This window comes from Salmo salar, chromosome 12, assembly GCF_965601325.2.
Source record: "Salmo salar chromosome 12, fSalSal1, whole genome shotgun sequence".
In the NCBI taxonomy this organism is placed as follows: domain Eukaryota; kingdom Metazoa; phylum Chordata; class Actinopteri; order Salmoniformes; family Salmonidae; genus Salmo; species Salmo salar.
Genome location: NC_138302.1, coordinates 17,931,082 through 17,945,459, shown reverse-complemented (window position 1 = coordinate 17,945,459; position 14,378 = coordinate 17,931,082). Strand labels below are relative to the sequence as shown.

General features: G+C 44.4%; 1 protein-coding gene across 2 annotated transcripts; it reads right to left on the bottom strand.

Annotated features, from left to right (window-relative positions):
* Positions 1-353: 353 nt before the first annotated feature.
* Positions 354-12,476, bottom strand: LOC106595779 (Fc receptor-like protein 5). 2 transcript variants are annotated; one of them, XM_082958658.1, is made up of 10 exons: positions 12,290-12,476; positions 12,058-12,084; positions 11,427-11,708; positions 10,849-11,160; positions 10,001-10,273; positions 8,653-8,949; positions 8,307-8,417; positions 8,138-8,183; positions 7,648-7,716; positions 354-6,701 (listed from the first exon to the last, which is right to left on the bottom strand). In XM_082958658.1, exons 1-10 carry the CDS (start codon positions 12,327-12,329, stop codon positions 6,614-6,616), a joined length of 1,545 nt encoding a protein of 514 aa, XP_082814784.1. In that variant the 5' UTR covers positions 12,330-12,476; the 3' UTR covers positions 354-6,613. The 2 variants fall into 2 exon arrangements, with proteins under 2 accessions (XP_082814784.1, XP_082814785.1); XM_082958659.1 differs by having other exon boundaries at positions 7,593-7,716; positions 12,290-12,475.
* Positions 12,477-14,378: the final 1,902 nt, after the last annotated feature.

The window sequence follows — 14,378 nt, the reverse complement described above, 5'->3', positions numbered from 1 at the left end:
GATAGTGAAGCTTCCAAAATAACAAAGATATAATGATCGTGAAATACGTAGCGCACATAGGCACTCATACAAAACAAAACAATATCCCACATTGCAGGTGGGAAAAAGGACACATTAAGTATGATCCCCAATTAGAGGTAACTATTATCAGCTGCCTCTAATTGGGAACCATACACACACACCAACATAGAAATATAATACCTAGAAACCCCCCTAATCACGCCCTGACCTAAAACACCATAGAGAACCCCGAGGGCTCTCTATGGCCGGGGCATGACAGTATAAGGATAATGAAACTGTAAGACTGACACATGTACTGTATAAGGATAATGAAACCGTAAGACTGACATATGTACTGTATAAATCAAATCAACTTTTATTGGTCACATATACATGGTTAGCAGATGTTAATGCGAGTGTAGTGAAATGCTTGTGCTTCTAGTTCCGACAATGCAGTAATATCTAACAAGTAATCTAACAATTCCCCAACAACTACCAAATACACACAACTCTAAAGGGGTGAATGAGAATATGTACATATAAATATATGGATGAGCGATGGCCGAGCGGCATAGGCAAGGTGCAATAGATTGTATAAAATACAGTGTATACATATGTCGTGTCTTTGGCTATGCCGGATTAAGTGATATGACATGCTAACTTATAAAATGATTTCTCTGTAATTAATATTACCTGATTAAGCTAATCATGTAAATGTAATTAACTAGAAAGTCGGGGCACCACGGAAGAACGTTTATAGAGCCGTTATCTTCCGAATAAACTCTTAAAATACTTTGTAATATTTTACATCGATAGCAGTCAATATTAACCCTTGTTTTATTTTCAGTCTCATAATGAAAGTTGTAAATTCTTGTTTATCTTCACGAACCCTGGCTAACAAGTTGAATCAGCAATACAAAATTGGGTTTAATTATTTATTTACTAAATACCTAACTAATCACACAGAATTACAAATACACAGAATACAATGATGTCATACAGAAAATGTCCCTGGTGAACGGAACCTGTATGAAAGCTGGTTACACAAAGGAAAGGGGGTTGGGCTTGAATGAAAGAGCGGGAAGATTTAGGAACAGAGAAACAGCAGCTATGCTATCGTAAATATATCTTATGCATTCTAAATTACCGCCCATTTGTAAAAGGAAAATGCAATAAATATTTACTCTGAGCTGCGCTTCGGTAGATTGGTCGTAGATGCTGGCCGGGTTGGCCAACAGATCTTCCTGTAAACTCTTAAGAATGTCTCTGGTGGTAAATTGGATAAGTGGTGGTATCTTCGTCCGTCTGTTAGACTGGATCCGTCGTCCGTCCTTTCCTAGCCCACGTAAGCAGCGGCCGCTGCTAACTCAACGGCTAGGAAGTAGCACTTCTGTAGTGAATAAGCTCAAAGTTCATACCAGTTCATACCATAGCTCACGCCGAGGTTGGCTTAGTTCTGTCCTTGACATGTGTGTCCTTCTAACGTAGAGGCTGCAGACCTCACGTACTGGAACAACGTGGTTATCTTTTCGTCAAAGGATTATATAGTGGAGAGGGGGAGGGAGGTGTTTCATCGTTTATAACCCCTGTCTCTTCACAGGGTTGGGCCACTGATCGAGCAGGGCACTTTCCTTATGAAAACCCAAATCTCTCATTCAGAAGCTAAAATTACATTTCATCTCCTAACAAACATTTTCAATATCAAACATTTCAATTGCATAACAATTCCATGTGACTCTGATAACTAGAGAGCGAATACTTTCTCAGATACAGTTTATGTCGTCCTGTCATCAGTCATAATGTCTCAGATGACAACCGAACTGACATACATACTCATTACGTTCCCAAGCATATTTCCAACTGGTTTTATTAACAAAATATGTGGTACCTTTCCCCATTTGTTTGATGTTCCCATACTCTCTATATTTAACACAGGCTATTCAAGTCCTTCAGTAGATTCAGAGAGGGGAAGTGGTAAAAGGTATTTATGGGGGGGGGGTCATAAACCTTACCCACAGGCCAACGTCATGACACATATTATATGAGTAATGTAAGATATGTAAACATTATTAAACTGGCATTATTTAAAGTGGCATTGTTTAAAGTGACTAGTGAACCATTGTTAAAGTGGCCAGTGATTGGGTCTCAATGTAGGCAGCAGCCTCTCTGAGTTAGTGATTGCTGTTTAGCAGTCTGATGGCCTTGAGATAGAAGCTGTTTTTCAGTCTCTCGGTCCCAGCTTTGATGCACCTGTGCTGACCTCACCTTCTGGATGGTAGCAGTGTGAACAGGCAGTGGCTCAGGTGGTTGATGTCCTTGATGATCTTTTTGGCTTTCCTGTGACATCGAATGCTGTAGGTGTCATGGAGGGCAGGTAGTTTGCCCCGGTGATGAGTTGTACACCCTCTGGAGAGCCTTGCGGTTGAGGGCGGCGCAGTTGCTGTACCAGGATGTGATACAGCCCGACAGGATGCTCTCGATTGTGCATCTGTAAAAGTTTGTCAGGGTGTTGGATGACAAGTCAAATTTCTTCAGCCTCCTGAGGTTGAAGAGGCGCTGTTGCACCTTTTTCACCACACTGTCTGTGTGGGTGGACCATTTCAGTTTGTCTGTGATGTGTACACCGAGGAACTTAAAACTTTCCACCTTCTCCACTGCTGTCCTTTCGATGTGGATTGGGGGATGCTCCCTCTGCTGTTTCCTGAAGCCCATGATCATCTCGTTTGTTTTGTTGATGTTGAGTGAGAAGTTGTTTTCCTGACACTACACTCCGAGTGCCCTCACCCCCTCCCTGTAGGCCGTCTCATTGTTGTTGGTAATCAAGCCCACGACGGTTGTGTCATCTGCAAACTTGATGATTGAGTTGGATGCGTGCATAGCCACGCAGTCATGGGTGAACAGGGAGTACAGGAGAGGGCTGAGCAAACACCCTTGTGGGGCCCCAGTGTTGACGGTCAGCGAAGTGGAGATGTTGTTTCCTACCTTCACTACCTGGGGGCGGCCCGTCAGAAAGTCCAGGACCCAATTGCACAGGGGTTGAGACCCAGGGCCTCCAGCTTGATGATGAGCTTGGAGGGTACTATGGTGTTGAATGCTGAGCTGTAGTAAGTGAACAGCATTCTTTCATAGGTATTCCCCTTGTTCAGATGGGATAGGGCAGTGTGCAGTGTGATGGCAATTGCATTGTCTGTGGACCTGTTGGGGCGGTATGGAAACTGAATTGGGTCTAGGGTGGCCGGTAAGGTGGAGGTGATATGATCCTTGACTAGTCTCTCAGCACGTCATGATGACAGAATTGAGTGCTATGTGGCAGTAGTCATTTTGTTCAGTTATCTTTGCCTTCTTGGGTACAGGAACAATGGTGGCCATCTTGAAGCATGTGGGGACAGCAGACTGGGACAGGGAGCAATTGAATATGTCCGTAAACACACCAGCCAGCTGGTCTGCGCATGCTCTGAGGACGTGGCTAAGGATGCCGTCTGGGCCAGCAGCCTTGCGAGGGTTAACACGTTTAAATGTTTTACTCACGTCGGCCACTTAAAAGGAAAGGGGGGGCACTGTCCTTGATAGCGGGCCTCAACGGTGGCACTGTATATCCTCAAAGCGGGCAAAGAAGGTGTTTAGTTTGTCTGGAAGTGTGACGTCGGTGTCCGTGACGTGGCTGGTTTTCTTTTTGTAGTCCATGATTTCCTGTAGACCCTGCCACATACGTCTTATGTCTGAGCCGTTGAATTGCAACTCAACTTTGTCCCTGTACTGGCATTTCGCTTGTTTGATTGCCTTGCGGAGGGAATAACTACACTGTTTATATTCAGCCATATTCACAGACCTCTTTCTATGGTTAACCTGTCTGGGATAGGGGGCAGTATTTTCACGGCCAGATAAAAAACGTACCCGATTTAATCTGGTTACTACTCTTGCCCAGAAACTAGAATATGCATATAATTAGTAGATTTGGATAGAAAACACTCTAAAGTTTCTAAAACTGTTTGAATGGTGTCTGTGAGTATAACAGAACTCATATGGCAGGCAAAAACCTGAGAAGATTCCATGCAGGAAGTGGCCTGTCTGACAATTTGTAGTCCTTCTGTTGCATCTCTATCGAAATTACAGCATCTGTGCTGTTACGTGACACTTTCTAAGGCTTCCATTGGCTCTCTAAAGCCTTCAGAAAGCGGAATGACGCGTCTCCTGTCTCTGGGCAAAGTACAGCAGCAGAGTTTGTAAGTGGACTGCCTGGGGACAGTGAGACTGGAGATGCACGTTCACGAGACCTCATCATTTTTTTCTTTTCCGCTTTGAATGAATACAACGTTGTCCGGTTGGAATATTATCGTTATTTTACGAGAAAAATAGCATTAAAAATTAATTTTAAACAAGTACGGTAATGGAATATTTTGACATTTTTTGTCACAAAATGCGCTCGCGCGTTACCCAAACAAAACGGCGGTATTTGGATATAACTATGGATTATTTGGAACCAAAACAACATTTGTTGTTGAAGTAGAAGTCCTGGGAGTGCATTCTGACGAAGAACAGCAAAGGTAATCCAATTTTTCTAGTAGTAATTCTGAGTTTAGGTTGCCCCAAACTTGGTGGGTGTCAAATTAGCTAGCCGTGATGGCTGAGTTATGTACTCAGAATATTGCAAAATGTGCTTTCGCCGAAAAGCTATTTTAAAATCTGACATAGCGTTTGCATAAAGGAGTTCTGTATCTATAATTCTTAAAAGAATTGTTATGTATTTTGTCAACGTTTATCATGAGTAATTTTGTAAATTCACCAGAGGTTTTCGGTGGGTATGCTAGTTCTGAACATCACATGCTAATGTAAAAAGCTGGTTTTTGATATAAATATGAACTTGATTGAACAAAACATGCATGTATTGTATAACATAATGTCCTAGAAGTGTCATCTGATGAAGATCATCAAAGGTTAGTGCTGCATTTAGCTGTGGTTTGGGTTTTTGTGACATATATGCTTGCTTTGAAAATGGCTGTGGGATTATTTTTGGCTGGGTACTCTCCTGACATAATCTAATGTTTTGCTTTCGCTGTAAAGCCTTTTTGAAATCGGACAACGTGGTTGGATTAACGAGAGTCTTATCTTTCAAATGGTGTAAAATAGTCATATGTTTGAGAAATTGAAGTTATAGCATTTTTGAGGTATTTGCATTTTGCGCCACGCGATTCCACTGGCTGTTGAATAGAGTGGAACGCTAACGTCCCACCTAGCCCAGAGAGGTTAAAGGCGGTGGTTCACGCTTTCAGTTTTGCACGAATGCCGCCATCCATCCACGGTTTCTGGTTAGGGTAGATTTTAATAGTCACAGTGGGTACAACATCTCCAATGCACTTCCTTATAAACTCACTCACAAAGTCAGCGTATAGATCGATGTTGTTCTCTGAGGCTGACCGGAACATATCCTAGTCCGCGTGATCAAACAATCTTGAAGCATGGATTCCGATTGGTCAGACCAGCGTTGAATGGTTCTAGTCACTGGTACATCCTGTTTGAGTTTCTACCTATAAGACGGTAGTTGCAAGATGGCGTCGTGGTCGGATTTGCCGAAGGGATGGCGGGGTAGGGCTTTGTGTGCATCGCGGAAGTTAGAGTAGCAGTGGTCGAGTGTATTACCCCCGCGAGTACTGCAATCAATATGCTGGAAGAATTTAGGTAGCTTGTTGTCAAATTTGCTTTGTTAAAATCCCCAGCTAAAATAAATGCAGCATCAGGATATATGGTTTCCAGTTTCCAGTCCAGTGAAGTTCCTTGAGGGCCGTCGTAGTGTCTGCTTGAGGGGGAATGTACACAGCTGTGATGATAACTGACGAGAATTCTCTTGGGAGGTAATATGGCCGGCATTTGATTGTAAGGAATTGTAGGTCAGGTGAGCAGAAGGACTTGAGTTGCTGTATGTTGTTATGATTACATCATGAGTTGTTAATCATGAAGCATACACCCCCGCCCTTCCTCTTCCCAGAGAGGAGTTTTTCTGTCGGCGCGATGCATGAAGAAGCCCGGTGGCTGAACCAATTCCGACAACATATCCCAAGAGAGCCATGTTTCCGTGAAACAGAGAATGTTACAATCTCTGGTGTATTTCTGGAAGGCAACCCTTGCTTGAATTTCGTCAGTTCATTATCGTAAGGATGATGAAACTGTAAGACTGACATACGTCTCAACATGCTCACAATTGGATACAACAAAATAGGGTTTTCAAAAACAATTGTGCATGTCAAGTTATGGCCCAATACTGTACGGAAAATGATATTTACCATATACTCTTCTATCTATTCAGCACTTCAAAAAGGACAGTTTGTATGTATCTTGTATTTTTTGCTATTGGATTAAACGGTAGTTAAAATGACTAACTGGTGAGCCTGTCGTTATCTGATTGATTGGTAACTAAACAAAGTGTTGTCATGGTATGACTCGGGTGAAAGATGTGTTCAGCACAAATGAATGTTAAAACAAAGGTTCTGAACATAAGACAGGGGACATTACAAGTGTTCTGAGTTTTGTTGTAAGAGTTTTGAAAATATAACACTTCAATCTGAAAAATGGGCTGAAGTGTTTGAAAAAAAAGGTTATAATAGTTTGTTGGATAAAATTACATTGAAGGATTATTTTGTGAGGAACCCGTCGGTCTAAAGTTGGGTTTTATTTCATCACGTCGGTTATATTGTGATCTCAAGGGTCTGAAAAGAGAAAGAACAGTTATGATAAAAGGTTGTATTTTCCCAAAATATATATCATAAAAAAGTGATATACTCTATGGACATTTGTAGGTGCAACATTAAAATCTCCTTTTTGTACATTGGATTATTCTGGAGTCTAGATTCAAAATCATGCAGCTAATATCAGTGGTATATTGGCTGTACTATTGCTGCGTTCAAAACAACTGGGAACCCTGAAAAATACAAGGTCAAATCATGACATCAGTGATCTTCAGGTCAGAAAGTTGGAGCTCAAGAAAGAGGCCAGAGTTCCCAAGATGGAATTTCGTGTTGGATGACCTTTCAAAATGATCACTGCACCTGTACATAGCCCATCTATAATTTAGCCCAAACAACTACCTCTTCCCCTACTTTATTTATTGATTTATTTATTTTGCTCCTTTGCACCCCATTATTTCTATTTCTACTTTGCACTTTCTTCCACTACAAATCTACCATTCCAGTGTTTTACTTGCTATATTGTATTTACTTTGCCACCATGGCCTTTTTTGCCTTTACCTCCCTTATCTCACCTCATTTGCTCACATTGTATATAGACTTATTTTTCTACTGTATTATTGACTGTATGTTTGTTTTACTCCATGTGTAACTCTGTGTTGTTGTATGTGTTGAACTGCTTTGCTTTATCTTGGCCAGGTCGCAATTGTAAATGAGAACTTGTTCTCAACTTGCCTATCTGGTGAAATAAAGGTGAAATAAAAATAAATAAATAAATAAAATGGACTTTTCCCAGTCGGAGCTCGTTTTCTTCCGAGTTCCCAGTTGTTTTGAATGCAATGAAGTCGGAAGTTGGAGATTCCCGAGTTCTGAGTTCCGAGCTCTCAGTTGTTTTAAATGCGTCATCAACTCTACCTGATTCTCAACATCACTGTCAACACAGGAAGTGTCCACTTGCTTGACCCCTGACCTGGTAGTGATGTCAGACAGAGGAAGTGGATCTGGAATGATGCAGAAATGTTCGCTGAATCGTCTTTCACTGAAGGGAGAGACATTAAAGAGACAGAGAGCGAGAGAGAGAGAGACAGACAGACAGACAGACAGACAGACAGACAGACAGACAGACAGACAGACAGACAGACAGACAGACAGACAGACAGACAGACAGACAGACAGACAGACAGACAGACAGACAGACAGACAGACAGACAGACAGACAGAAAGACAGAGACAAACAGAAAAAGAGAGAGAGAGAGAGAGAGAGAAAGACAGAAAGACGGAGACAGACAGACAGATAAAGAGAGAGAAAGAGAGAGAGAGGGAGATGTTTGTAAGGGCAATGACACTAATCTGAGACAGTACAAGGAGGTTTTGGAAGGGATCATAGTTGGGTTGAATTAAACTGGATAGTTTCAAAACACTGTAGGCCTACAATTGACTTAAAGAAATACAGGACTCACTTTGCCGCTCTCGCTCTCGCTCTCTGCTCGCTGCTTGCAACAATGTCTGAGAGAGAGGGGGAGGAAGAGAGAAAGAGAGAGAGAGAGAGAGAGAGAGAGAGAGAGAGAACGAAAGACTGAGAGTGACACATTTAAGAACAGTGACCATATTCTGAACACACACACACACCTCGTTGGCGGTTGAGCATCCTCATCACACAGGCCACACCCCCTGCCAGGGTCAGCATGAGGAAACAGCAGAACACTATGGCCATGACCTCTATGGTTGTCGTGGCAACTTCTGTATGGACAGAGATGAGAGGGGAGAGAGAGGTCACCACAACCAATTCACCTGTAAAGTTTCAACCTAACTCACCTGTCAACTCGCCAACATGCATAAAGTTAATACAGTTAAATAAATTGTTGTCATTTAGGGTGCTTCCCAAATGGAACCCTATTCCCCATTTGGTGCACTACTTTTGACTATGGCCTATGGGTGACTAATTCTTCCTCATTTGGGACACATCCTAACTCACCTGTGACCTGCACAAGGACAGGTTGGCTTTCCACCCAGGCGGACGTTACGTCATAACTGTCCCTTGCCCTGCACCGATAATACCCAGAGTCCTCTAGAGTGATCTCGGTGAGGAATAGGGTGCGCCCTCCATCCGCCAGGGCGTGAGAGGCGTGAAGGAGGAGGGAGCCGTTGAGGGACCAGGAGAAGAAAGGGAATGTCCCGAGGCTCAGGAGGCATTGAAGACGAGCGGCGACCATCTTGGAATCAACCCTGTAAAGGTACTCCACATCCACCTTTGGTGAGCCTCCTACTGGGACTGGAGGGAGGGAGGGAGGGAGGGAGGAGGGAGGGAGGGAGGGAGGGAGGGAGGGAGGGAGGGAGGGGGGAGGGAGGGGGGAGGGAGGGAGGGAGGGAGGAAGGAAGGAAGGGAGGGAGGGAGGGAGGGAGGGAGGGAGGGAGGGAGGGAGGGAGGGAGGGAGGGAGGGAGGGAGGAAGGAAGGGAGGGAGGGAGGGAGGGAGGGAGGGAGGGAGGGAGGGAGGGAGGGAGGGAGGGAGGGAGGGAGGGAGGGAGGGAGGAAGGGAGGGAGGGAGGGAGGGAGGGAGGGAGGGAGGGAGGGAGGAAGGGAGGGAGGGAGGGAGGGAGGGAGGGAGGGAGGGGAGGGAGGGAGGGAGGGAGGGAGGGAGGGAGGGAGGGAGGGAGGAAGGAAGGGAGGGAGGAAGGGAGGAAGGGAGGGAGGGAGGGAGGGAGAGAGAGAGGGAGGGAGGGAGGGAGGGAGGAGAAGGAGGGAGGGAGGGAGGGAGGAAGGGAGGGAGGGAGGGAGGGAGGGAGGGAGGGAGGGAGGGAGGAAGGGAGGGAGGGAGGGAGGGAGGGAGGGAGGGAGGAGGGAGGGAGGGAGGGAGGGAGGGAGGGAGGGAGGGAGGGAGGGAGGGAGGGAGGGAGGGAGGGAGGAGAAGGAGGAAGTGATGGGAAGGGAAGGGAGGGATGGGAAGGAGAAGGAGGGAGGGAGGGATAGGAAGGAGGAAGGGATGGGAAGGGGGAGAGGGGGAGGGAGGGCGGAAGGAAGGAATGAGAAGGAGGAAGGGATGGGAAGGGGGAGAGCGAGGGAGCGATGGCCACAGTCGACACTCATACAGCTATCATGACATAAAAACAGTCAACATTCATACAGCTACCATGACATAAACACAGTCAATACTCATACAGCTATCATGACATAAAAACAGTCAACATTCAATCAGCTACCATGACATAAACACAGTCAATACTCATACAGCTATCATGACATAAACACATGCAGGAAACACATGGAATACTACAATACACACACACACACACACACACACACACACATAGGTTTAGCCCGTACCCACTACCAGAGTCAGGGGTCTGCTGGTCAGTCTCTGTGCATCACTCTCCACTGTACACCGCACCGCGCCCATGTCACGCCCGGGAACCATGGCAATGGGGAACCAGGCAACCAGCGACTCCGTTGCCACGTCGGAACCCACCTCCTTGTCGTCAAGGAAGAGGTAGAAGGTCACGGGAGGGGTTCCCCTTGACGACCTGCAGGTCACATTGCCGTGGTAACTCGAACCCTCTTTGGAGATGGTGAAGGATATTTGGGGTACGGAGAGGTAGGCTGAGGGAGAGAGAGAGATAAAGAGAGAGATCGAGAGAGAGAGAGAGAGAGAGAGCGAGAGAGAGAGAGAGAGAGATAGTAGGGCAGAGAGAAAGGAAGAGAGAGACAGAGGGGGGCAGAAATAGGGGGGAGAGAAAGGAGGGTGAGAAAGGAAGAGAGAGAGAGATAGAGAGAGATAGATTGAGAGAGAGAGAGAGAGAGATAGTAGGGCAGAGAGAAAGGAAGAGAGAGACAGAGGGGGACATAAATAGGGGGGAGAGAAAGGAGGGTGAGAAAGGGAAAGGAAGAGAGAGAGATAAAGAGAGAGATCGAGAGAGAGAGAGAGAGAGAGAGAGAGAGAGATAGGAGGGCAGAGAGAAAGGAGGAAAGAGACAGAGGGGGACAGAAAAAGGGGGGAGAGAAAGGAGGGCGAGAAAGGGAAAGGAAGAGAGAGAGATAAAAGAGAGCAAAACGTTTGACACGGTTAACATTTTATATGTTCTCTGTGTAAATAGTCTCTGTGATCGCCATTCCCCAGGTCCAGTATGGTTGTGGTTGTGACATTAACTTTCGACTTTTAAACTCTGCAGTTGTACCTTTGACCCTGACCGTGACCTCTCTGCTGCTGGAGAACCTGCTGTTGGTCTGCATCCTGGTCCCGGCAATGCACGAATAATTCCCAGCATGCTTTGTTGTGACCCTCTCCACCACCAGCGTGTTCCCCACCGGCCAGAGCAGAAGCGGGGTCAAAGGTGAGGTTGGAGATGATGGCACTTCCTGTCTGTTGTAGAACCAGGTGTAGGATAGGTGGGAGCCCTTGGTGACATCACAGGTGAGAGTGAGCCGCAACCCCTCGTAGAGAATGGGAGGATCGGGGTCAGAGGTCACCATAGTGCCTGAGACAGGGACTGAGGTGGGGTGGAGGAGAGGGGGATAGAGGAGAGGGGATGGAGGACAGGAGGATGGGGATGGGTGAAAGCATTTAGCTGTGAAATTATCGATTCCACTGAAACAGCTCTACCACTTACTTGTAAGCACACACAAGTCTAGTTAACACACACACAGTCCATCCCCCTCTTTACACACACACACACACACACACACACACACACACACACACACACACACACACACACACACACACACACACACACACACACACCCTTCTACTCACTAACTACTTGCAGGCGGACTGTTCCACTGAGGCCCATGTTTCCACCTGCTGTCACCCTGCAGTGGTACGATCCTTCTGACGTCACAGAGATCTTCAGGAAGAACGTAGCCGATTGGTCGTCTTGGAGGCCGTTGCTCGTGGCAACCAGGTGGTTACCGTCCTTCAGGAGCTCGTATGTGTTTGGTGGAGGAGACCCAGGTGACCTACATTGGAACACTACCTTGGAGTTTAGGTAGGCCTTGTCTGGACCAATCAGAATAGGGCTAGGGAGAGGTGAACCACCTGCAGAGAGGGAGTAGGTTGAAGTAGCCTCAAGATGCTGATCTCGGGTCAGTTTTGCATTTCCTTAATGGCTAAGGTTAGGGTTGGGGAAGCAGATCCTAGATCTGTACCTAGAGGAAACTTCAGCCCGGAGCTAGGAAGTGGGCCACAGAGCTCAGAAACATGGTTTTAGATTTGTTTAGGTTCTTTAGAACGGTGCTGTCAAGCAGTTGGAGAGTTTAGTATGGATGTGAAACTCATTGAATCATATGGAGGAATATAATAGACTGTGAAAAGAGTCATATGTGAGATACAACTTTTAATTGAATGTAATTGGAAAACAGAAAAATGGAACAATTTGAATACATACCCATTATGGACACTAGACAGTCCACAACTGGAAGAGAACAAACCAACAGAAATACTTTAGTACTGGACACTTGTCAACTGTACTATGTTAGCCTGGGTCCTAGTCTCCTTATGGCATTGCCATGTTTGGCTTGACAGTAACAGCAATGGAGTCGGTAAGAGCCACAAGCAGATCTAGGGCCAGGGTATAACTTTCTTTAAAAAATGAATACAAAATTGTTTCACTGACTCACCTAAAACAGGCAATAAACATAATTCTTGTTTTTTCTTCATACCCAAGTTCGGTCTTCATCCGAAGCATGTAGTCTGTATACGTGTCATGTGTGTGTGTGTGTGTGTGTTTCAGGGTGTTGCACGGTCCACCACATGCTAGAGAGAGATAACGTGAGTATGTGCGTCTCTCATCAAAAAGTTTCAACTACACTGTCTAGACAACACACTATGACTACTAACCTACTACAACTACAACTATACTGTCTATCTAGACAACACACTATGACTACTAACCTACTACAACTATACTGTCCATCTAGACAACACACTATGACTACTAACCTACTACAACTATACTGTCCATCTAGACAACACACTATGACTACTAACCTACTACAACTACAACTATACTGTCTATCTAGACAACACACTATGACTACTAACCTACTACAACTATACTGTCCATCTAGACAACACACTATGACTACTAACCTACTACAACTATACTGTCCATCTAGACAACACACTATGACTACTAACCTACTACAACTATACTGTCTATCTAGACAACACACTGTGACTACTAACCTACTACAACTATACTGTCCATCTAGACAACACACTATGACTACTAACCTACTACAACTATACTGTCTATCTAGACAACACACTATGACTACTAACCTACTACAACTATACTGTCCATCTAGACAACACACTATGACTACAACTAATACAACTATACTGTCTATCTAGACAACACACTATGACTACTAACCTACTATAACTACAACTATACTGTCCATCTAGACAACACACTATGACTACTAATCTACTACAACTATACTGTCCATCTAGACAACACACTATGACTACTAACCTACTACAACTATACTGTCCATCTAGACAACACACTGTGACTACTAACCTACTACAACTACAACTATACTGTCTATCTAGACAACACACTATGACTACTAACCTACTACAACTATACTGTCCATCTAGACAACACACTATGACTACTAACCTACTACAACTACAACTATACTGTCCATCTAGACAACACACTATGACTAGTAACCTACTACAACTATACTGTCCATCTAGACAACAGACTATGACTACTAACCTACTACAACTATACTGTCTATCTAGACAACACACTATGACTACTAACCTACTACAACTACAACTATACTGTCTATCTAGACAACACACTATGACTACTAACCTACTACAACTATACTGTCTATCTAGACAACACACTATGACTACTAACCTACTACAACTACAACTATACTGTCTATCTAGACAACACACTATGACTACTAACCTACTACAACTATACTGTCTATCTAGACAACACACTATGACTACTAACCTACTACAACTACAACTATACTGTCTATCTAGACAACACACTATGACTACTAACCTACTACAACTACAACTATACTGTCTATCTAGACAACACACTGACTACTAACCTACTACAACTACAACTATACTGTCTATCTAGACAACACACTATGACTACTAACCTACTACAACTATACTGTCCATCTAGACAACACACTATGACTACTAACCTACTACAACTACAACTATACTGTCTATCTAGACAACACACTATGACTACTAACCTACTACAACTATACTGTCCATCTAGACAACACACTATGACTACTAACCTACTACAACTATACTGTCCATCTAGACAACACACTATGACTACTAACCTACTACAACTATACTGTCCATCTAGACAACACACTATGACTACTAACCTACTACAACTATACTGTCCATCTAGACAACACACTATGACTACTAACCTACTACAACTATACTGTCCATCTAGACAACACACTATGACTACTAACCTACTACAACTATACTGTCTATCTAGACAACACACTATGACTACTAACCTACTACAACTACAACTATACTGTCTATCTAGACAACACACTATGACTACTAACCTACTACAACTATACTGTCCATCTAGACAACACACTATGACTACTAACCTACTACAACTATACTGTCCATCTAGACAACACACTATGACTACTAACCTACTACAACTATACTGTCCATCTA